General features: G+C 36.2%; 1 protein-coding gene across 1 annotated transcript in view; it reads left to right on the top strand.

Moving 5' to 3' along the window:
• CFAP54 (cilia and flagella associated protein 54) overlaps positions 1–25583 on the top strand; it is a 243457-nt gene that overhangs the window by 54325 nt on the left and 163549 nt on the right. The window contains 4 exon segments of the mRNA XM_032493588.1: positions 10222–10398; positions 13766–13858; positions 14111–14296; positions 22969–23105. Of these exon segments, the coding sequence (XP_032349479.1) occupies positions 10222–10398; positions 13766–13858; positions 14111–14296; positions 22969–23105 (593 nt within the window).

Genomic DNA, 25583 nt, shown 5'->3' with positions numbered 1-25583 from the left:
CTTCTACAGCCACCACTGCTCCTGAGTGGCAGTTTTTTATCCTAGTGTTAAAGCTTAATGATCAGTCCTCAGGGTACTCTCATAAACAACGATGTTATGGCTCAAATAATTGCCAAACTTTCTTCCCTTAAAGAAGACAAATAAATTTCTTTCCCTTGGCAATCATTTTCTATTGGGCTATATTACAGAATGTTTTACATTATCATGATCTTGTAATAAAATTATCCCCAAATCAGTATCTGATGTGTCACCTGATACCATAAAAAAGATTTGAAAAGCCTGGGTCTTTTCAGGACTCTTAAATAATTCAAACCCTGTTTTAGTTTTTCAAAAGTTTTCCTGACCTTGTGGTGAAGGATAACCTCATCAGGTGTCTGTTTTACTCTAACTCAGTTAAAGGTGGACCGGCTTGTTGCCACGGATGAGGGACAAACCTTTGATAAGAACCTGTTAGCCTTCTAAGTGAGATGGCTGGCTTTCTTCTTGGTTATGGGGATTTGTTTTTCTCATTTTCTTGTCTTGATTATTTGACTTCTGGAAGTCCATATTGACTTTTAACACATTATACCTCTGATTTATTTTAATGGATTGTACCTAGAACCAGTCAGAGATGTCCTTGATCATCTGCTCCTGATCAAATGGAGCAACCATCATATGGCTTATGGTCATTGCTCTTGGTCCACTTCATAGTCTACCAGCCCAGCATTCAGCATCTTTGCAGAGCAGTTTCTCATTGGGAAGAGGCAGGAATACTCAATCCAAGGGCTAAGGGTTACAAGGACAGGGCTGTGTACTGTTGTTTTCTGTCCAGCATCCATTCCCTCTTCCCCAGCATCACCTTTTGAGGAATTTCTTCTTCCCCACTAGATGTAATCAGGTGGGACTTTTCAGGGGTTTTCTTCCTGCTAGCCAAGAGGAAGACTAGTGATGCAAGCTAGACCAATTAGTTGCTCCCTCCTTGGAATCTGATTCTTGAGCAGAGTGATAAAAAGAAAAAAACTAGTTGGCATTCATTCATTCCAAAGCCTGTATCCTGATTGGACTATTTTAGTCATGTTCTGTAGAACCTTCTGCCCCTCTGGACTTGCTGTGGTCCAAGCCTGGTTTTCCTGTTGCTTCTGTTGCAAAGTACCCTAACTGATGCATCTAGTGTTCTACTGGTACTGTTTGGTGAAACTTAAATTGATAATTGACATGATTTTAGCAGTTCCAGAATCTAGTCATAGTGTGATAGTGCTTCAGCTCTAAGCAAAGGAGCATTATGGATTAGCATATTATTTTTTTTAAATAATCAACACAGAATCTAATTTTATGGTCCTAATTTGGAACCAGAACTAATGAAGAGGCCCAGGCCACCAGAAGTTCTAACTTCCGGCTGTAATATTTCCTGAATTGACATCTTGGCCCCTAAATACCACTCTCATTAACTATGGCAGCATTAATTGGATTACCAGGTGGACTTATTTTTCCAATTTTACAGCATTTTAGTCAAATAAATTCTGTTTGCTTTTTTGGGGGAAAAATATACGTAAGTCTTTTTTTTCCCCCAGAGATCGTCTCAGCTTTTTAAAATTGTTCCAAGCTGAAGTCTTCCTCACAAAGAGTAAAACCCTTTCTGATTCTAATCCCTCTCTTATGAGGTCATGTTTTGAACCCCAGTCTTCAAACTACTGACAGAAGATATTAGCACATTTACATTTGAAGATTTTTTCTTTTAAATATTTTGAGGTTATTGCATGAAAACTACATCTAGGTTGCCTTTCCACTCTTCTTTTTAACTTCGTTTGTATTAAGACAAGATATCATAGTGGTTAGGAGTATAAGGGCCTTGGATTAGAGTTTTGGTTCTGCCACTGACTAGCTCTATGACCAAGGTCAAGTTATGTAGGTTTTATTAAGTTTTAATTTCTTCATCTGTGAAATGAGTGTTCTTGGGAAGATTCAATGAAATGACGCATATAAAATGCTCAGCATTTGGCACAGAATAAGCAGTCAGTAAATGTTAACCATTGATATTATTACTGCTACTATTTTATCTTCTACTCTGAGCACTCTGGAATGTTCTGTTTTGTCATAGAAGAATGATTTTTTGGTGCTTTAGCTATATTTTTCTCTATCAAGCTACACATTTCTTTCTTTTCTCTTAGAGCTTATAAATTATATATTTTATTCTTGGTAATATTCTTTGCCAGGATTCTTGGATATGACTTAACCTACTTTTCATCTTTTTCTGAAATGTACATAAAGTTGTTGAGAACCCTGACTATACCTTGAGAGATGTACTAGACAAGAAATAAATATGGCACTTTATCATTCCAGTCTTAGGATAGCTGTTCAGGTGTGTCTTAATCATGCTTTTGAAGACTGCATTATGTCTTTCCATAAGTGTTTTGCTGCACTGTGGATGCTAAGCTGTTTTCAGATGTATTTAATGTCAATCTGTCACCATAAGCATTGAGTAACTTATGAAAAGATGCAGGTCACACTTTCTCTAATGGAAACTATAGGCAGAAAGATTTACAAGCAGGTAATAGTACTTTAGACTTCAGTACTGTTGTTTTACAGCAGTAAAACATGTTTTGTTGGACATACTAGGCAACATGATGGACATGGGATAGATAGGCTACAGTGTCGTCTGTGTTAACACTTTCTCTTAAACAATTGAATAGAGCTGGTTTCATGGGAACTTTTTTATTCTTGATTTTTTGGGACTTCTTTTCTGGTGATATTTCCTCCTTCTACTTGAGGCACCCCCTTGAAAAAAGCCCTAATCACTTTCTTTTTTTTTTAATTGAGGTATAATTTTATTGAGGTATACCTTATTGACGTGTAACATTATATTACAAGTTTCAAGTGTACGATGTCATAATTTGATATTCATATATTGCTAAATGGTCACCGTAAGTCTTATTAACTTATGTTGTTATATATTAATAACATATTAACTTATTAATATTATTAACTTATGTATTCATCATCATACAGTTACAAATTTATTTTTCTTGTAATGATAACCTTTAGCATCTACACTCTTAGCAACTTTCAAATGCATAATACAGTATTATTAACTATAGTCACCAGGCTGTATATTACATCTCCATGACTATTTTATAACTGGAAGTTTGTACCTTTTGACCCCCTTCACCCATTTTGCCCACCCTCCACCACACCTGTGGCAACCACCAAATCTGTTCTCTGCATTAATGAGCTTTGCTTTTGTTTTTTTTTTTTAAGATCCACATATATGTGAGATCATATGTATATATAGTATTTTTTTTCTCTGTCTGGCTTATTTCACTTAGCATAATGCCCTCAAGGGCCATCCATGTCACAAATGGCAAGATTTCATTCTTTTTAATGGCTGAATAATATTCCATTAGCTGTCTGTCTGTCTGTCTATCTATCTGTCTTACATTTTCTTTCCCCATTCATCCAGTAGTGGGCATTTAGGCTATTACAAATGATGCTGCAATGAATATGGGGGTGTGTATATCTTTCTGAATTAGTATTCTAATCACTTTCTTATAAATGGGATTTTATTAGCAGCTTAATGATTTACCTCAACAAGTTAGGATTTTAATTTCTAACTAGCATTAGGTTTACCTTGAGTCCTTTTATATAATTTATCTGATTTACCTAAATCAAGGACTCTGTTTTAGACTTTTACTTGTTACTTTCCACTTAAAACTTTAATACTTTTATTAAATCTTTTTTAATTTGGGCCATGGGATCTGAGTTAGAGGGTCTAAAGTTAAAAATGATCAGGACCCACTCACAACATTTTAAACATGTATTAAAATGAGTTATAGTAATGATCATCCTCTTCTTTCATAATTTCATAAATCTTTCACTCAAAACACATTTATTGAGCCCAAAGAAATAAAGCACTATCCTTGCCATTAAGACAACAGTTATTATTTAGAGAGTGTGAACAGTCACATACACAGATACCATATCGTTTAATACCTGCTAAAGTAAAGATTGTATGAAATGAAGGGAATGAGTTCCTAAATCCATGGGACTTATCTTGGAAGAACTTAGAGGAGGCAATGTTTGAGTGGGTCTTGAATCACAGAAGAGAATCCTTTAAGAAGAGAAAACTGTGTAGGCAAAAACTTAAGAGTTACGAAGAAGCCTAGCACTATCAGGAAGTGAGTGGCATTTTTGTTTTATGGAGGATTGGTTGGATAGGGAGAAAAAAGAGTAAAGAGGGAGCTAAGGCTGGAAAGAACAGTTATCAGAATAAAAAGGGCCCTGGGGGAGTTTGCACTATAACAAGTGTTGGAGGAGCCGTTGAAGGACCATCATATTGGAATGGAACAGACTGGAGACCGAGAGAAAGGTGGGAGAATGGTTTACTCATCCAAATCGGTGGTTCCCAGCCCTTGCTGTACTTCAGAGTTATCCTTGGCATTTGTTAATGATACAGGTGTTCAGGCTCCACATCTGGAGATTTGTATTAAGTAGGTCTGGAGTGGGGACAGAGCACCTTAAGTTTTAAATAAATTCTATAGATGATACTGATCAACAACCAGGTTTGAGAAATGTCTGTGTGATAACCCAGGGCAGAGAGCAGGAAGTTTATTTTAATCTCAGTTGGATTCATGGATATGCAGAGAGAAGCTGCTAGAGTCAAGTCAGAAGATGCTAGTGTCCAACTGGTTCACTAGAGCAGGAACTACTGAGGCAAATTTTGGGAATAAATGTGGTAAGCCCAGGGCAGTTGGCGAGTAAAATTGAGATGGGGTCAAAGGCAGTCTGCATTAATATCAGGGCCAATGAGCCAGTGCTGCTGGTGTATTTTACAGGCTCTGAACATAATCCAGAGGAGGGAAACCTCCAAATTTTCAAGATGTTGATCCCCTTCCCTTGTGTTGCCTAATTTTTCCTCAGGCTGATTTTACCTGTTGTGCCACCTGAAATAGTTTGGTATCCACAGCCTGTGATGCGAGTGAAGGCAGTTAACATTTAATGGTCAAAATATAATAGCTTTTATCTCTCTTCTGTGCAAGTAGGAATTTCTTCCCTCCAAATTTTTCCAGTGTTATCCAGGGACTCCACTTACCTTTTGCAGCTCCGGCTTCTCCCTCATCAAACTTCCATGTGTGGTTGTCTGTCAAGGGACCCCTGCCCTGTGGGCTCATCTGTCCTCAGGGAGCCAAAGCTGCTCTGTCATCTGAGGTAGAGGGGAAGGTGAATGAGCCTCTGCCCAGCCCTGTGCTGGCGGTGTGCTCTGGGCTGACCTGGCAAAGCTCATGCCTGCGTTCTCTCAGTGTCTTTTATGACATGACTTCTTTAACATCTGGGTCTTACCCTTTTCCCCATCATTTTCTCCAGTTTTCCCTCAGTTTGGTTGAATGAGTGAAAACATGGAGATGATGGAGGATGACAGATGCCATCCTGACTCCTTGATTGACTCATTCATTCAATGATTTCAAAGTTACACCAAGCACCATGTGTATTATTAGCCTTTGGGTCCGAACACCTAAGGCCTTTGGCATGTAGGCTGTAGAAACATGGTTGCCATATAATACATCCCTTCTCACTTGAAAAAATGATTGTACCATGCAGATGGTTAAGATTCTTGAACTGCAAATGGGAGAAAAAATTTCCAAGGTCTCCTGACACAGAACAAGTGAAATTAAAAACCATTTATTATTACAGATAAATGATAAATTTTAATCCCTACTAATCACTTTAGACCTTAATATTGACCATTTCCAATGAAAAATAAAAATGAGAAGTTAATTCTGATTTAAGTTTTGGCCAAGCTTCATTATATTAGGAAAAAAATGTATATTACTATAGTTTTATAATCTATACTCCCACAGGGAACTGTTCTACTCACTAAGCTTTAAATATCACTTTGGTACATGACTGTCAGATCCTATCCCCAGTCCTGTCCTTTCTTTTGAGCTTGAGTCTAGATTTCCAAATGGAAATTTTAAACTCAGTATGTTCTATGTAGGAGAAATAGCACAGGGTTTTGTATTAGAGTGAAATGCATTTGAAATTTGGAAAACAGACATTTTGTCTTCTCATTTCTTTTCTTGTATTTATTAAATTGGCTAGAACTTCCAGAGTAAAAAGGGCTAGTGGCATTCTGTATCCTTCTGGATTTTATTGATAATTCTTTTAGTGCTTCACTATTAACCATGATTTTAGCTACTGGCTAAAATTAGTATTTTTTTTTTCTCATGCTAAAGAAAGAACTTTCCTTAGTTTATTGAAGCTTGCTTTATTGAGGTATAATTGATAATTACAATTATAATGAGCAATGTGATGATTTTATACACACACACACACACACACACACACATCGTGAAGTAATTACCACAATCAGGTTAATTAACACATTTTTCACCACACCTGTGTGTGTGTGAATTGTTAAGATCTACTCTCTTGGCAAATTTCAAGTATGTAAGACAGTATTATTAACTTTAGTCACCATGCTGTACATTAGATCTTTAGAACTTACTTATCTTATAACTGAAAATTTGTACCCTTTGACCAACATCTCCCCATTTCCCCTACTCCCTCAGCCTGTGGCAAATACCATTCTCCTCTCTGTTTCTATGAGTTTGAGTCTTTTTTTAGATTTTTCATGTAAATGATATCAAGTAGTATTTCTCTTTCTGCCTGGCTCATTTCACTTAGCATAATGTCCTAAAGGTCATCTGTCTTACCTCAAATGGTAGGATTTCCTTCAGTAATATTCCATTACACACACGTGCGCGCACACACACACGCACACACACATACACACCCACACACCCCCACATACCCACATTTTCTTTATCCGTTCATCCTGTTGATGAACACTTAGGTTATTTCCATATCTTGGCTATTGTGAATAATCCTGCAATGAACGTAGGAGTGCAGTTATCATTTTGAGATAATGAATTTCTTTCCTTTGGGTAAATACCCAGAAGTGGGATTGCTGGATCATATGGTAGTTCTAATTTTAACTTTTTGAGGAACTTCTTTACTGTTTTCCGTATTGGCTGTAGCAATTTACATTCTCACCAACAGTGAACAAGTGTAAATGAGATTGTTAATGTCTTTTTTGGATAGTTTGTTGTTACTCTCAAAAATACAACTGATTTCTGTATGTTGATTTTGGATCCTGCAACTTTATTGAATTCGTTTATCAGTTCTGACAGTTTTTTTTGTGTGTGTGTGTGTGTGTGTGAATTCTTTACAGTTTTCTACCTATAATAAGATCATTTCATCTGCAGAGACAATTTTACTTCTTTTCTGATTTAGATTCCTTTTATTTCTTTTTCTTTTCTGATTGCTCTGGCTAAGATGTCCAGTACCATGCTGAATAGAAGTGGTGAATGTGGGCACCCTAGACTTGTTCCTAATCTTAGAGAGATTGCTTTCAGCCTTTTACCATTGAGTATGATGTTAGCTGAGTTTGTCATATGTGGCTTGTAGTGTGTTGATTCATGTTCCTTCTATATCCAACTTGTTGAGACGTTTTTATCATGAAAGATTATTGAATTTATCAAATTCTTTTTCTGCATCTACTGAAATAATCATATTATTTTAATCCTTTATTTTGTTAATATGGTGTTTCACATTTATTGATTTTTATCATATTTATGTTGACCAATGTTTATATCCCAGGAATAAATCCAACTTGATCGTGGTGTATGAGCTTTTCAATGTACTGTCGAATTTAGTTTCTAATATTTTGTTGAGGATTTTTGCATCTATGTTCATCAGTAATACTGGTCAGTAGTTTTCGTTTCTGGTAGTTTCCTTGTTGGGTTTTGGTATCAAAACTGACCTTCAACTTTTTGGAAGAGTTTGAGGATTGGTATTAATTCTTCTTTAAATTTCTGGCAGAATTCACCAATGAAACAATCTGGCCCTAGATTTTATTTTATTGGGAGGTTTTTGATTACTGATTCATTTCCTTACTTGTTATTGGGCTGTTCGTATTTTCTACTTCTTTGATTCACTATTGGTAAGCTGCATATTTCTAGGAATTTAAACCTTTCTTCTAGGTTATCCAATTTGTTGGCATATAATTGTTCACAGCAGCCTCTTATGATCCTTTATATTTCTATAGTATCAGTTGTCTCCTCTTTTATTTCTGATTTTATTTTTATGAGCCTTCTCTATTTTTTCATTAGTCTGGCTAGAAGTTTGTCCATTTTGTTTACCTTTTCAAAAAAACCAGCATTTATTTTAGTTGATCTTTTCTGTTGTCTTTATGGTCTTTATTTTATTTATTTCCCTTCTGATCTTTGTTATTCCTTCTACTAACTTGGGGGTTTCGTTTTTCTGTTTTTTTCTAGTCCCTTGAGGTATAAAGTTAGATTGTCTATTTGAGATCTTTCTTTTTTCTTAATGTGGGCATTTTTACTATAAACTTCCCTTTTAGAACTACTTTTGCTGCATCTGATAGGTTTTGGTATGTTGTGTTTTCATTTTCATTTGTCTTAACATATTTTTTGATTTTCCTTTCGATTTCTTTTTTAAAAAATTAATAATGAATTAAAAACTGTTCAGATTTTTTTTGGCCATTGAGCCTGTAATCATAGTTTTTCTTATTTGATTTATGGATTATATTCTTAGACTTCCTAGTATTAAATTATCCTTTTATTCCTGAGAGAATGTAATTATGCTATATTATTCCTTTAATATATTGTTAGATCAGTGTGTTTAGTATTTTATTTAGGATGTTTGCATTTATATTTGTAATAAGATTGCTCTGTGTTTTTAAGTGCAGTCATTTTTTTCAGGTTTTGTTATGAAAGTTGTAATAATTTTATAACATTATTTGAGAAACTGTCTTTCTCTGTAGTTAGAAATGTAAAAAATGGCATAGGAATTATCAGTGCCTTGAGATTTAAAATTAAAAAAAAAATAAAATCAGTTGGGATTGACACTTTGGTGGGAAATATTTTTTTGGATATCTCTCCCAGTTAATGTCATCCTTATTCCTGTGTTCAAGTTTTTCTGCTTCTTCAGTTGATTTTTGTATTTTCATCTCTAATGACCAGTAATGTTGTGCATCTTTTCGTGTTCTCATTGCCCATTTGTGTATATTCTTTGGAGAAATGTCTGTTCAAACTCTTTGTTCATTTTTTAATGGGATTATTTGTCTTTTTATTATTGACTCATAGCAGTTCTCTATATATTCTGAATACAAGTCCTTTACTAGATATATGATTTGCAAATATTTGTCCTATTCTGTCACTTATCTTAACTTTTTTAATGGTATCATCTGAAGTTTTAAGTTTTGATGAATTTCAATTTACCTGCTTGTTCTTTCGTTGGTATGCTTTGGGTGTCATGTCTGAGAAACCATTGTTTAACCCAAAGTTGTGAAGATTTACTCGTATGTTTTCTTGTAAGAATTTTATAATTTTAGCTCTTACATTTGGGTCTATAATTCATTTTGAGTTATATATTTGCATATAACGCACATTGTATTTGTGTGTAATGTGATGTATGGGTCCCGCTTTTTTCTTTTGCGTGTGGATGTCTAATTACCCCAGCACATTTGTTGGAAAGGCTATTCTATTTTCCATCATTCAGTTTTAGTCTTTTAGTGAGTTTTTACTTTGGTGCTCAATCAGAGTCTTTGAGAGTTTAACTTATTTACATGTCTTATTGCTGATACTTAGCCTCACTTTTTTGAAGCATTATTTAGATTTTCTGATTTGTATTTTTTTGTTGTTTTATGTGTTATCACTAAATGTGTGACCTTTTAAAAAGGTGATTGACTTTCCTTTAGGTTTATAGAATAAATATTTTTGCCTATTTTATTTCTTTTTGCTAATGATAAGAAACCATCAATAATATTAATTTCATAAACCACAAATACCAATAGTCATTACTTGAGAGTCACATTTCAAGTTGCATTAAGTGTAGGTGTACAGTTCATAACTATAAATGCAGATAATTGTTTTACAAAAATTTTAAGAATGAAATATGGTAGATATTCAGAGGATTTGATTTGAAAATGAAATGCCTTATGTATGATAATAATGATTATTATACATATAAATATAATGTCATTGCCTTATTTAATATCTATTTTTTACTTCTGGAAAATCTTTCAGTGCTTGAAACATGTATACCACTGAGGCTCAAAAAAATACATATATCAAGATATTGTTGTTTAATACCACCAGAATTCTCCAAATAAAATGAAGTTCAAGCTCTTGAAATGTATTTTTCTATTGTCACACATTTTCATAGGAAGCATTTTCTTTAATTGAGAAGATCGAAGCTGAACAAAGTATGCTATATTCATATCAGAAATATGTGGCAAGTGCCAAAAGAAAGAAAAGCAGAATCCCTCCTCCACCCATCCTGCTATCCCGAACTTACTGTTCTGTGGCGTTAAAACCTGCTCCATTTGTTTCTGATGTTAAGGTACGTTGTCCTTTATGATCTTTACCTCAAGCAAAGCAACATAAGTACCTTTCTGACTGTAACGATTTATACTTTTATTGCTTCTGGGACTCGAATAATCTTATTTAGCACTGAACACTGGAATTAGTAATGTAATGTCTTAACTATGCTTAGTCCCTTCATGACCCTTTTCCCTTGATGCTTTTTCCCTTTCGGCTCCATATAGCTTGGCTCTACCCAAATATACAGTGAGGAGAAATAATAGAGAAGCATTTTTCTCTGTATCTTTGTCACCGTGGCATAGTCATCTGCTGATGTCCTAGTGTTCTCAAGATTGAGAAGGACTCATTGAAATGGAATCAGACATTGAAGAGGATAGAAGTTAATCTCAGAGGCAGTGATGAAGAGAAGAAAATTTGGGAGTGGGAATTTAGAGGTTCTTCTCAGAGTTCTTCCAAGTAAATGAGAATTATTTTAATGCAAGCAAAAGAGGATTCCAATCACATTATAAATCATAACTCTTTGTGTGTTTATTGAAGCTCTTTCTCCCATCCCCAGTGCCTGGGAACTTAAGCCTAAGCGTGACTGTAACTTGAGATTTCGTTTCCTTGCAAGCATTTGGTTCCACCTAATTTGTGCTTTAAATATTACATTTTCCTCTTTTGGATGATGAACAACATACTCTTTGATGTAATATAAAAAGCAGAGTTGTGTGTTTGATTCTCCTTAGGGTGTTCTGCTTGAACTTACATTAACTTGATATAGTGGAAAGGGCATGGGCTTTGAAGTCAGACAAATACAGGTTTAAAATTTTAGCTTACTTACCAGCAAGCAGTACAACCTTAGGAAGTGTAAATAGACTTTCTGAAGGCTTTTTGTTTGTTTCTGTTTTTATCTTTTCATTTGTAAAATGTTTCTACTGTGAAAATTAAATGAGTTATTATATACTATTTTTGGCATATTAACTGATGTCCCTCCATCTCTTATATTAAACATATGTAAAGTTTGCTAAAATCAGTTAATGAGGTTATACACTGTGATTATATTATCTGATCTTTTTGTTTCATAAATTCTGTCCAGTGAGCATTATTGAGTGTCTATTATCTGTCAAGCTCTATGTGAGGTAAAGTATAAAATTACTATAATTGCTTCTCATCAGTGAAAGTAATACCACCTTCATAATGCCTTATAATTGGGGGAATACACGTAACATTCACCTTACACCTAGCTGTGCTGTAGTAAATAATTATTGCAATCGCTAGCAGTTTAAAAATTCAGGATTTTGGGAATCTGTTTAAGAATAAGGATTCACTGATTTTGGAAATTCAGTACAGAATTAAGACTGGATGAGTTACCAAGAGTTTGTGTTTGTTTTTATTTGAATGTTTTGATTTATTTAAGAGATCTTATTTTTTATGTATCTCAAATAAGTGACTACTTTATTTCATAATGCTTAGGAATAGGAAGACATAAGAGTACCATGCTTGACCTGTAGTTGTAGGACTTGTCACTTAGCACGTCATGTGAAGTTTATGTATATTATACATTGATAGAATTGTGTGCTCCTGGAAATTTTACCTTCTGTTACCTACTCATTAGCACTAGATGGTGCTATGGGCTTAAATAAGTTTTCTAGTTTGAGACTTCAGCCATCTTTCGTTTTATCAAAATCTCTTGTTACGGCATTCTTTGCATTATTGTCTGTTTTAATAGTTGAAAATGCTAATGTTATTTATAAACTTTTACTTCAAAAGTTAGTGGTGATTTGCTCATGGTGTCCTGATTCTGTGTACACTGTAAGGACCCATTGCTTCTGAGAGTTATGCAAACTAAGATGTTTTCATCAGCAGAACAAAATAGAAACAAAAAGTCTGCTTGTAAACTTTTAGAGAGTTTACCCTTCAAATTCTGGTTTATATGTAGAGCTTAATTTAGCACAATAGTGATCTAAGTCATAAAACACCATCTTTCTGCCCTTTTTTTCTCTATGAAAAATGATACTCTTTTTGCATGAGAAGTCAAGAAAAGTTAGTTTCTAAATTTTTTCTGTGATTCAGCTGAGTTTTCTCTCCTAGCCTCCACCTTCCAAGTTCCTTCAGTGTTCTCTCTGTCCTTTGTCTAGTGCTTTTCAGTCACCTGAGATGTTTTCTTTGGAAACACAAAAGTTTGGCTGTTTGCACCAGAAATTCTTATTCATTGAGCGTTAGGCAGGCTTAGGTATGTGTAATTTAAAAAAAAAAGGGTTGACTCTGTACAAACCATATTTGAAAAAAGTGATTCGGCCGCATAGAGTTGAGAACTACTTGCGCAGACGAGACATGACTAGGATTTTTCTGTTGACCCAGAGGAAGAAACAGCAGGCGAAGCTGTAGGAGGCAGCTGCATCTTACAGACAATTACATTTCCTTTTTCCTGAGCTTCTCTTGTAGCTTAGGCGTTGAGATGTGAGGTGGAGCCTCTGGGGAAGAGGGATGCCGCGACAACCCCTCCATCACTAACCCCTGGACAGGGTGCCCTCCAGTAATGCTGTTCCCTAGGTGCCAACTTGCTCCCTTTTCCCCTCCAGTGAGAATGTTCATTATGATGAGGGATCTCCATTTTGACATCGTGGCAAAAAGTCTAACTATTTAATCAAGTTTATGTTTGATTGTTTCTGTGTAATTTACGTTTTGCTTTTGGTTTTTGTCTGTATTTAAGAATAATCAAAGGAATGTATCATATTTCAGGAAATTTATAGATGAGAGGAGAAAAATTACCCATAATTTTACAAGACATTTTATCATCCGATGTCTACTACTGTTCTTTTTAAGGAGCATTTTCTTCCAGGCTTTTTCTTATGTATTTTTAGATTTTATTTAAAATATCGTATTTTAGTATCTTGCTTCTTTTTCCAGTTGCTTTTTTGTCATATATTATTAAATATGAAAGTCATTTCAGTGTTGATCTTTTTTTCCACTGAGATTAAGTCATCTTTGGAGTCACTCTGTCACTGTGTGATTTTGGGCAAGTTGTTGGACATCTCTGTGCCTGCATATTTTGTAAAGCAAAATGGCAACAGTAATCCCATCTCATAGGGATGTTGCAGATATTGGAAAGTATATATAAATTTCCTGATAATACTTAACACATAGAAACTACTTTGTTAATGGTAGTTAAATATAATTAACAATGAATAATATTTTAGTCATGGTAGTCCTAGGTAAACTACATTTTGCCTTCTTAAAAAGATTAAAGCTAAGTATTTTTGTAAACTTAGGTTTCATGTTTTAAAACTTGAATAGTTACATTTTTATTTAGAAAAGTATTCCCTTTGCCACATCAGGGTAAAAGTAACTGAATGCCTTGTTAAACAGACCACAGATGACGGGCTTCTCCCTCTTCTCGGCAGGTCTCCTGGTACTGCATTTTCGGTTGCAAAGCAGAAGGAAGCTATGGAAAAGTAAGACTAAACAATAATCATCTCCCAAACTCAGGAGAAGCGGTATGTCAAATTAAAACAACTCTGCATATCAGGAAATCTTACTAAAAGTCTCATTAATGATAACTGAGTTTTTTTTTCCTTTATGAAGTCATTATTGTAGTGAATTTCTCTAATTTCAACTCAAGTCATAACTAAAACTCAACAGTAATTGAAAAAGGTTTTTTCTTAATGTATAAGCTTCACTTACTATATTTTTAGAGTTGTATTACTTTAATTTTCCATATATGACTTGAAATATGTTTCTGTTAATAGATACCAGCTGACGGTAAAAGCATTTTTGAAGTAAAAGGTTTAGAAACCAATGAAAAATATGTCTTTGCAATTGCTGCTTATTCTTCTAATGGGAAGCTTGTCGGTGATGCTGTTGGGGAATCAACTAAACCAATTCTGGTTTACCCACCTCTTTCTGCTGTTACTGCCCGGATGTTGTTGACACAGGTAGAAGAGATTTCTTCTAATTTTTTCCTTATTTTATCTGTTAAGCAGTTGCTAAGTAACTTCTGATGAAAAAACAATCCCAGCAGATACTCTAAATCTCCTTTAATACATATTTTCCATGATAACAATTTAGTCTCATAGAATACAAACCATTCCTTCCCTTATGAGTGAGTTTGCTTTTTACAAAAACGTCCCCCCACCCCTTGATTTTAAATGTAACATATACTGATTTTAGAAATTTTGGAAAATACTGAAATGCACAAAGAAGGAAATAGATGTTTTCTGTTATCCTGTCATCAGAGCAGCAGTTCTTAACATGAGGCAGTTTGGCCCCCAGGGGACATATGTCAATGTCTGTAGACTTTTTGGTGGTCACAATCTAGAAGGATGCTACTGGTATCTAGTAGGAAGGGACCATGGATGCTGATAAGCACCTCAAAATGTAAAGGACAGCCTCCCCGCCACCAAAGTATTATCCAGCCCAAAATGTCGGTATTACCAAGGCTGAGAAATCCTGATCCAGGGGTATCCTTTCATTTGTGTGTATGTGTGTATACACATACATATATAGGTACACACTCAATATGTATGTATACATATATATACATAAGTGTGCAAATTGATGTATAATACATAATTTCAGTCATAATGTACGTATTATTTTACATCTGAGACTGTCATTTACTATATAATTGACATTCTTTTCATTCCATTAAGTATTTTGTCAAAACAATTTTTTTAATCTTTAAATATCCACGTTTCTTGTTTTAAAAAACAAAGTTTATTCTAGGAAGAACAACTCGTTGAGAGATAAAACCAGTTTAAAATTTACATATATGTAGTGTTCATTGTTTCTAACAACAGTTTAGAGCTTCAGCTTTTTAAACTTACATAGTTATCAAAGGAATAAAGCCAACCACAAAATAGGAATCAACAGAATGCAATAATCCAGTCATAAAGGATAGTCAAATGTGCTTACACATATTCAAGAAGTTAATTATATAAGTTATAAATAGTAAGTAGTTCATTTGTATCCTTTTTTTTAAGATTCCTCATGTAAGTGATATATGACATTTTTCTTTCTCTTTTTTGGCTTACTTCACTTGAATGACGATCTCCAGTAAAGAACTGACATTCTTTTCATTCCATTAAGCATTCTGTCAAAACATAATTTTAAGTGGCTGCATGGTATTGCATCTTAAAAACATATCATAGTTTATTTAGTAATTCTTCATTGTTGGATATTTATTTCTTTATTGAAGTATAGTCGATTTACAGTGTTCTGTTAATTTTTGGTGTATATTGTTGGATATTTAGATACCTTCCAGTATTTTTCTATTATAAGCAAAGCTGTGATGTCCATTCTTGTATATAAATCTTTAAAAAAAATTTTAAATTGAAACATAGTTGATTTACAACATTGTGTTAATTCCAAGTCTACAGCAGTGTTTCAGTTATATATATATATACACACAGATTATTTTCCATTATAGGTTATTATAAGATACTGAATATAGTTCACTGTGCTATACAGTAAATCCTTGTTGTTTACTTATTTTATGTATATTAGTTTGTATCTGTTAATTTCATACTCCTAATTTATCCCTCTCCCCCTCCCTTTCCCCTATGGTAACCATAAGTTTGTTTTCTGTGTCTGTGGGTCTGTTTCTGTTTTGGATTCATATTATTTTTTACATTCCACATCTATTACTTTTTACGTTCCACATCTAAGTGATATATAACATTTGTCTTTCTCTGTTTGACTTACTTCACTTAGTATGATACTCTCTAGGTCCATCCATATTGCTGCAGATGGAAATATTTCATTTTTTTAAATGGCTGAGTAATATTCTATTATTATCTATACCATATCTTCTTAAACCACTCATCTGTTGATGGAGACTTGAGTTGTTTCCATGTCTTGGCTATTGTAAATAGTGCTGCTGTGAACATTGGGGTGCATGTATCTTTTTGATTTATAGTTTTCATCTTTTCTGGATATATACCCAGGAGTGGGATTGCTGGATTATATGGTAGTTCTATTTTTAGTTTTTTAAGGAACCGTCATACTGTATCCCCATAATGGCTGCACCAGTTTACACTCCCATCAACAGCGTAGGAGGGTTCCCTTTTCTCCACATTCTCCTCTTCAGCATTTTATTATTTGTAGACTTTTTAATGACAGCCATTCTGACTGGTGTGAGGTGATACCTCATTATAGTTTGATTTGCATTTCTCTAATAATCAGTGTTGTTGAGCATCTTCACCTGCATCCATGAGTATTTTCTTAGGTTCAATTTATAGAAGTGAAGTTTCTGGGTTCATAGAGACACACTTGAGTTTAAATTTCAGCTGCTCACACTAGCTGTGTGATATTGGGCAAGTAACCATCTATGAAGTGGAATAATGATAGTAGTTACCTCTCGGAACTGTTCTGAATAGTAAGTGGAATTATGCATGTCAAATGTTTAACCATAGCACTTATCACACAGTAGGTACTTAACAAATGTTATTGTTATTCTTAGTTATGGATATATTCATGAATTAACATTTTCACTGAAATGATTGCCTGACTTAAAACATGTGACCGGTAAATAGGCTACTGGAAAAAAATGACTCATTGACCTCTAAGTCTCAAGCATCTAATTTTAAACCTATTGCTGGCTGTAGAGCTGATGGCTGTTCTAAATTATTTCACATTTCTCTTGTGCTATTTTTTTCCTCTTAAAAGCTGATTACTATTATAAGCTAAGATCTTAGTGACATTTTATATTATCATATTTTTCAAAGAAAATTAAATTGAGAGAATTGCTAGGATTTGTCTAGCATTGGTTTAGCATGTCATATTGGCTCATGGTTTTCTGATGTTTTGATTTCTTTGGAATCTAATATATTTCCTAATTTGCAGTGGTGGAGTTATTTCAAAGTGAGGGACCAAATATTTCATCAAGGCCTAATTTTTCTCCAGGGAGTGGTTTGACTTTTGGGCTTCATTTGGCAGAAGTTTCATTGAAAGTTAATAAAATGAAGTCCAAGCTATACTGCTAGGATAATGAGAAGTGTCATAAAGTAATGACCTGTGTTTCTTTATGATACTATATCTGCAGTCCTGTAGTTCATTTATGACAGTTTATGAGCATTCTCTCTCATAATGTTAAGTGGCTAAAGCCGAATTTTCTCACAAAGTTTTCTCCTTCATTTAAGACTTAAGTTTAAGCTTTTAAGTTCTAGTAGGAAAATGTACCTTTCTTTTGGAATTGCAATGAAAAACTGCAGTTTTTCATGAGAGTGGCCACTTTTTAGTTTCAGGATATTCTGTTCTTTAAAGAATATTATCATGAATATTTTATAGTAAAATGTGGAGTTATTTCACTAAATTCCTATGATTAACTTGGCTTCAGATTTTAGGTTGTACTTTTACTAAGCATTATTCTATAGGTAATAATAAAGTCAGGTGAATCTTTACTAGGTTTTCCCTTAATGTAGAATTCTATTAATTTAGGCTATCTGGAAAAAATTTTGAGGAACCTTTATGAAATATATATTTTTCTGCAGATACTTTCCAATTCCCCCTCTTTATAGCCTCATCTGTTTTTATTATTCAGTTGGGAGTGGCTAGATAATGTGATATAAAATATAGAAAATTGGAAATCTGTGAGCGGGATTTTTATTAGGCAAATTACTTGGTCTCAATTTCCCTATCTGTAAAGTGGATATAAGATCAAATGCGGCATATGGCTGGATTACTGAACCACTAAATCAAACCACCGGTGGGAACAGTGGCTTCTTGAAATAGGGAAACGAGGAATGTCATTTATTAAAAAAACTACTACATGATAAAATTCATTATTCCAATGATTACAGTAACTCTATGAGGTGGCATTCCTTTCATTTTATAGTTGAGGAAACTGAGATTAATTTAACTCTTCCTCTGCCAAACCTGCTTTATTCCAGAAAGGATATCTTAGGGATGTCAAGTGATTTTCCCAAGGTTACTCTAGTGGTAGATGGTAAACCTGACACTTGATCCAACTCATGCCTTTCTGCCACTCTGTCCATGTTCCAAGGACATCATGTGTTCGCCATCTAACACGTGCCAAGTTCTTCTAGAGCCCACGTCTCTCCCATCTGTTCTCGACTTGGGTGGGTATTGTTCCACAGGTCTTAATGACCAGTATTGGCCACAGAGTTTGATGCTGGGTCAGGAATGCTTTGTCAGTAATCATGGTGGTGGCAGGAGAAAAGAAAATGAAATGTATACATTTTTTTGCACTTCATTTATGAATTCATAGAACTCTTTTATTAATAGAGGTTGCCTTTTGTCTATGACCATTAAAATAAAAAAGAAACATAGCTACCGGGTAAATGTGATCATCTCTAATTCTAAAGCTCTTTAAGAAGTTTCGGCCCTTCTTTTTCCTCTTATCCTCTAACTGGACATCACCACTGTCTCTGCTCATCTATTTATTGATGAATTATTTATTCAGTGTCTGTTTTGTGCCAGATTTCTGTGTCAGACAGTTGTCTCTTCTTCCTTTGAACTGTCTTTTTATCCATCTCATCACCACAACCAAATTAGATAATTTTGACTTACGGTTTCAGTTAAAACCCTGATTGTAAGTAAGCCTGGCTTGGGGGAGTGCAGCTGGGCTCTGGGAAGCTGCAGAGTCTGGGCAGCTCTGAGTCTCAGACCTCTGGCTCTCTCTACACATCTGCTTTCTTCTTCTCTCTGTAAAGATGGACCTTCCTTACTTTTCCATCTCTGGAGGAGAAATGGCAGCACCTGCATTTTTATATATCCCTCAACTTCAGCTCTATACGGAGACTGGGTAGCTATGTCCTAATCTTGATTCCACATTCCTTTGAGAGACTCTTGATTGGCTCACCCAATGTGAAAAAGAGTCTGATCTCATTTTTAATGTTTGGTTACTGATGTTTTTAAAGCTCACTCTGCTTTTTGCCTTTGGCCCTACATCCAGGGTAGGCCAATAGGGGGGTCTGTGAGTTCATCTTCTCCTTTGGTGCCAGCAGGAAATTTAAACATTCCAGCTGGCAGGAACTTTCCTCAGTCCTACCACCCAGCCACTAATCAAGGCCCAACCCATTCCTTCTGCTCTGCCCAAGCCAGCCCAGATCTGCCCATGCTGGCCCAGCTCTCCCTGGGAGTCCCTTGTGCAAATAATAAACTTTCTCTCAAATTCTCCTGGTGAATGTAGTGTCATTAGCCTCAACATCAGGACCAAACTTTATGTGAGGAGTCCATCTTCTTTTCAGCGGGTGCTATAAAACAGCCAGCTTGGGTCAGTTACTCACCCTGGGCCAGCCTGTCATGTTATTGTATTGTACAACTGCTGGGGGTCCCTATAAGTAGAGAGAAATTATCAGGAAAGAAGGATTTTTAGATACTCAGAAATTCATTTAACACGTTGTTGAGTATTTACTCTTTGCCAGGCATTGCTCTAGGCTGGTGATTCTAAAACTGGAGCCTGCATCAGAATGATCTGGAGTGCTGGGTAAACAGATTACTGGGCCCCACTGCAAGAGTTTATGATTCACTAAGTCCGGGGTAGGGCCTGAGAATTTTGCATTTATAACGAGTTCCTAGGTGATACAGATGTTGATGGTCCAGGACCATACTTTTGAGAACCACTTTTCCAAGCAAAGTGGACAAAAAGCCACGGTGGGAGGTAGGTAATAAACAATGAACACAGTAAGTAAATGAATTATCTAGTATGTTAGAAAGTAAGTTCTGTGGAAAGAAAATATGGAGTATGGTCAGGGGAATTGGAATGTGAAGTGGGGGAAAGGAAGGTAGATGATGGTATTAGGTAAGGTGATCAGAGAAGTCATTATCTGGAAGATGAGATCTGAGCAGAGACTTCAAGGAGGTGAAGGAGTAGCTCTCTAGAGGAAGAGCATTCCACAGAAGGAACAACAACAACAAAAGCCTGGTATTTTTGATAAACAGCAAGGAGGCCAGCATGACTGGAGCAGAGGGCCTGGTGGAGAGTAAAAGGATTGGTCAGAGGTAAAGGTGAGTGAGTGGGTGGGAGAGTAGGTCACAAAAAGACTTCTAGGCCATAGTAAGAAGTTTGGCTTTCATCTTGAGTGAAGTGGGAAACCACCGGAGAGGGTTTGAAGTATAGAATGACATCATGTGACTTCTATTTCCAAGGCTCACCCTAGCTGCTATGTTGTGAATAGACCATAAGGGAGTGGGTAAGAGTGGAAGCAGAGGGAACTATCTATTGCCATGATCTGATGAGAGATGGAATGGCTTGGCCAGTGTGATGGTAGTTGATGTGGTGAGAAGTGTCTTGATACTGGGTGTATTTTGAAGGAAGAGTTGGCAAGAGTTCCTGATAGAAACAATGGACAGAGGAAAATAGAAGATATCTCTAAGGTATTTGGCTGACCAACTGGAAGGACAGACTTGACATCAAATGAGTTGGGGAAGGCTGTTGGTGTAGATTTGGGGCAGGGGGAGATCAGAAATGCAGTTTTGGGCATGTTAAGGTAAGATGTTTATTAGATATTCAGAGAGAATTGTTGAGCAGTTAGATGTGTGAATCTGGAGTTTCAGAGACAGGTCTGGGCAAGAGATTTGAGAGTAGTCATGGGACGACTAAAGCCATGGGGCTGAATGGTAGCACCAAGGAAGGGAGTGCAGTCAGAAGAGAGGAGAGGTCTAAAAACTGAGCTGGGGGCCAAGCCAGCGTAAAGAGATTGGGGAAAAGAGGAGGGGCTGACCAAGGAGGCTGAAAAGGAATGTAGAAGCCAAGTGGAGGTCATGTATCAAGGAGGAGGTCTCTTCTGTCCTTGTTTCATCAGTCTTTTAGTGCTGCTTTCTCGTTTTAACCTCACCCCCTCCTAAAATCCATTCTGCACATCGCTTCTAGTTAACCGTCTTTGGACCTGCTGATATTATGGCACTCTTCTCTTAACTCACAAAGACTTGTGAATTTATAAACCTTACTTTCATCATGGCATCTTTACATTTTGCAATGTCCACTGATTGAAGAAATACCATTATTTTTGAAAGGTTATATTTTAAAAGGAAAGAACATTCAGTTATAGTTTCACCAACCTCCTGACACATCATCTGTTACCATTTTCCATGTTAAATCTTAGATTTATATGCTGTTTTAGTGACCCCTCTAGTCCAGCTTTTTCATTTGACCAGTGCAGCCCAGAGAAGTGACCTCATCTGTCACACTGTCTTGGCTCTTGTATTTTTACTGAATATCAGGCTCTTTACAAATTACTCAGCTTCTCAATGGCCCAGTTTTCTCTTCTGAAAAGCAAGGATGGTCATGGAGCTCACTTCATAGAGCTGTACTGAAGAGTCAACACAAGAACTCGTGTGAAGTGTTTAGTCCAACTTGACATCTTTAAACACTTCCATCTGATTTTCAAGACTTTCTCAAATCATGTCCCACTTTACATGTCCAATCATACTGCCTACTTTTCTTCAAATTCCGACCTGTCTTTCCAGTCTCTCTCAAAGGCATTGTGGCAATTTCCATTATGGGACCTTTTTCAGGTTCTGTTTCACCTGTGTCCATCTGAATCTTATCCTTGTCTTAGGGTTCACCCAAGCCCTGACTTCCCCTTGAAGTCTTCATTTCTCCTTTTCTAAGTCTCCATAGTTATAATGTTATTCTTTGCAGTTTTTTTTTTTTGTGATGTCATGTGTTTTATGTCTGTAACTTGATGAGAGTTGCATGGAAATGAGATCGTTTTCAGCTTTGAAGAATTTTTCTTTACAGTGCTTAGCACAGAGTAGAAACGTCATGAAAGTTTGCTGGTTGGTTGATTATGAGTAACTGACTTGGCAGATTTTAAACAGCCTGCCCCTATAAGTTATCCCTTGTGTGGAAGACAGTCTAGCAACATATCATTTACATACTTCATTTAATGAATTTATTTATACTTCATATCCTACCTGCTTCCACTAAGAATTTGAGGCAGCATGTAACTCACGTGGTGAGATTTCTTATTTTTAAACATGTTTGAATAGAGTGATTTTTAGAAATTTATTTAAAGAAATATAGTCCACCAAAAGAAATAGGTATGTTGACGATTTTATTTATCTCCTGAGCTTCTAGGTTTTACCAGTGAAATCAGTTGCTTTGCCTAATGTTGAGTGTGTTAAGCTTAAAACACATTACGGCTTCTCAGAAGCATCTCTGTTTTATTCTTCACTCTTTTCAGCTCTGAACTCTTTATTGCACAAAAGCTCTGAAAGTGTCAGTCAGAACCAGAGAATAATGAAGTATATTTCATATTTTGGGTCTGGGAAATCTGATTGTTTCTCTTGAACAGATTGTTCATTATAGCAGTGTCTGTAATAAATGGAGTGCACTGCTGAGATAGATGGAAATGAAATTAATTTGGCTCAGATGTGATCTTTGTTTTGCTTATGAGTATTTGAAACATCCTTACAGAGTTTCAAATTTCCATGCAATTTAGAAATAAAAGAGATTTCAAAATGTGCCTTTCTCCCTTGCCGGTGGCTGTTGTTACCTTGCCGTGGCCCTGTAGAGCGGAACAGCAAATGCGAATAACTTTATATGAAATCAGTGTGTGACAGGACCTTATCAGAGTTCTTGTTTAAAATATACATTTCACAAATTCAAGTAATGCCTAAGATAATGTACTTTCTGTTGTAGGTTGCCTATCAGATTGGTAACTATGAGTTGGCTAAGAAAGTTTTCTCACCGGTTTGGGACTATTTTGTTGCTTCACCACTTCAGGATGACCAGTCCGTTATTTGTTTAAGCAATATAATGACTATTATGCAGAGAAGGTAATTAGAAATATTCTTTTAAAATATTAATTAGCTTATTGAAAATATAGATGTTGGATGTGAAGCCTAGAATTAATTTTCAGTTTCATGTTAAGATGGTCCATGTAGAACTGTTTCCAATAAGTAAGCGTATACATTCCAAAGACTTGAGTCCTTGTTAGGAATTTCTTTGTTAGAGTCAGAGAAAACACTAGAGGCATATAGATACATCCCGAATATAAAGCAATGAGGTTATGGAAAAAAATACCACATACTAACTGAGGATAATGTCAGTTATACTAGAAAACACAAATATGCATTGGCGACCTTTGTAACAGAGAAAGGTCAGGTTGAGGTTGGGGTCTGATGGATGGACTGTTAGGGTAAGAAGGGTTTTCCGTTGCTTGAAGGGGCTCCCAGGGTTAGACCATCCACTGCAAATTGGCCTGTAGATGCCATATAAAACCACAGGCCATCCTTTGCTTTACTGCCATTTTTCCTTAAGAAACTAAATTTTAAGCGCAGCCTCAGATGTGAGCATTAGTGTAATTTCAGCCTGTGTCAACAATATGTTCAAAAACAAGTCTCCTTTACCTGCTTGTTAATGCTTGAAATTCTTTTAGTAAGACAAAACCCTTCACTCCTCAATCAAAGATAATGAGCTTAGAAATGCGAATGCTGGTTGAGACAAGGCACTGGTAATGCACATTCACATCAAGCTGTAATTCCATTCAGTTAAACAGATGCAGAGCTGGCTTTTACCACGTACAGTGGTGATGCTCGGTGCCATGGGGGATGGATTTGAGAGGCATTTCAGAGGAGGAAGAGGCAGATCTTGGAAGATTTTATGTGACTTGTGGGGACAAGAGAGGGGAAGGAGTGAAAGTTGACTGGGATATCCAGTGTTAACTGACCAGGAAGCCTGTGTTTACTTAGGGACCCTAAGAGAGGTGGAATAAGTTTTTGGAGGGAGACAATGAATATGAGGGTATTTGGAGTTTAATTTTCCAGCAGGACACTTTTGAAGATGAGATGTCTGGTAAGTAGTTGGTGCTGACACTCAGGAGAGAGGTAAAGGCTAGAGACATAGAAATATAAATTGTCCATTGAGGTCATCACTGAAATTTTGACAGTGAGTAATATCTCCCAGGGAATGGCTGTTTAGCAGAAAAGGTAGGAGACTGGACTTGAACCCCGGGCATTGTTTACATTTAACAGGGAGAAGCAGGAGTTGGAACCAAGACAGGCAATTGAAAAGGAGCTGTCCTGGAAGTGAAAGGCCAGGAAAGTACATTGCCAAGGGAAGCGAGACTGTCACCATGGAGGGACATGCACTAGTGTAAGGTCTGGCAGAACAGTTGTTTAATAAAATGCTACAGAGAGGCTGGGTAGGATGAAAACTAAGAAGAGGCTTTTAGAGTTGGCAATTAGGAAACCGTTGGTAAGCTCAAGAGAGCCATCCTTGTGGCATGATATGGGCCAGAAACCTTTTGCAATTGGCTACATAAAAATGGAGAATTGTAACCAGCAAAGACTACTCATGTGAAGTTTGGTGGTAAAGATAAGAGGAAAGTGGGGAGAGGCTTGAGGGGGAAGACAAGCTTAAGGAAATAATTTTGGAGGATGGAGAGTAGGGAGCCATTGGAGAGGGAGAGACTGAGGAGGTATGGTGGTAGAGCCAGGAGGTGATCAGGAGGGTGGAGAACAGGGGGGTTCAGAATATAATGCTGCTGTGGGGAATATGAACAAGGAGACATCAGGGAGAAATGGAAGTGTTGCTGAGAATCACTGATGACTCAGTTGATGTTACATAATGTGAATTGTAGTAGAGTCCAGTTCCTTGTGGCTAAGGGTCACATTTGATTTATCTTTGTATCCCAGGGCCTACAAGAGTGTCTTATACATGGTAGATGTTGAGCAAAATGCTAGTTTGAATGCAAAAAAAAAAAAAAAAAAAAGATTGAGGAGAACAAATAAGTGAATAATTGACTGGCCTCTGTGGTAGGGTAGAGAAATTGGACAGTGACATTTATACAGGGTCAAGTACATTGATTATTGCATAAAAACAATGGGTGCAGAATCTAATGTGCTAGAGAGGTCACAAGGGAAATGACTGCCCAGAGTCCGGTTTGGGTAGGGAAGGAACCAGGAGGAGGTGATAGCCTGGACTTTTGTGTGCGTTGAGGTACTGACGGTCATCACGAGGACAGAGTTTAGTATGAGTTGCAGAAGCAGAAGAACTAAAATTCTCCTGGCAAAGATAATTAGGGAATTTAACATGGTGGTGAAACACATCATCTTCAAGTGTGAATTACTGATGTCAGATCCTTTCCTGTTGTATAGGGATAGAGGGTATAGAGAGTGGAGGGTGTGAAGCTTAGGAGAGAGGGTTTGTCACCAAGTAAGGCTAAGGGTAAGGAAGGGAATGTGGAAATAGAGAAGGAAGACTACAGATTTCACAGCTTTGCCAATGGTTGGTACTGTCTGTTGACTGTAATT

This window comes from Camelus ferus, chromosome 12 (assembly GCF_009834535.1).
Source record: "Camelus ferus isolate YT-003-E chromosome 12, BCGSAC_Cfer_1.0, whole genome shotgun sequence".
NCBI classification, from domain to species: domain Eukaryota; kingdom Metazoa; phylum Chordata; class Mammalia; order Artiodactyla; family Camelidae; genus Camelus; species Camelus ferus.
The sequence above is the reverse complement of the archived record's forward strand: the minus strand, read 5'-3'. Positions and strand labels throughout refer to the sequence as shown.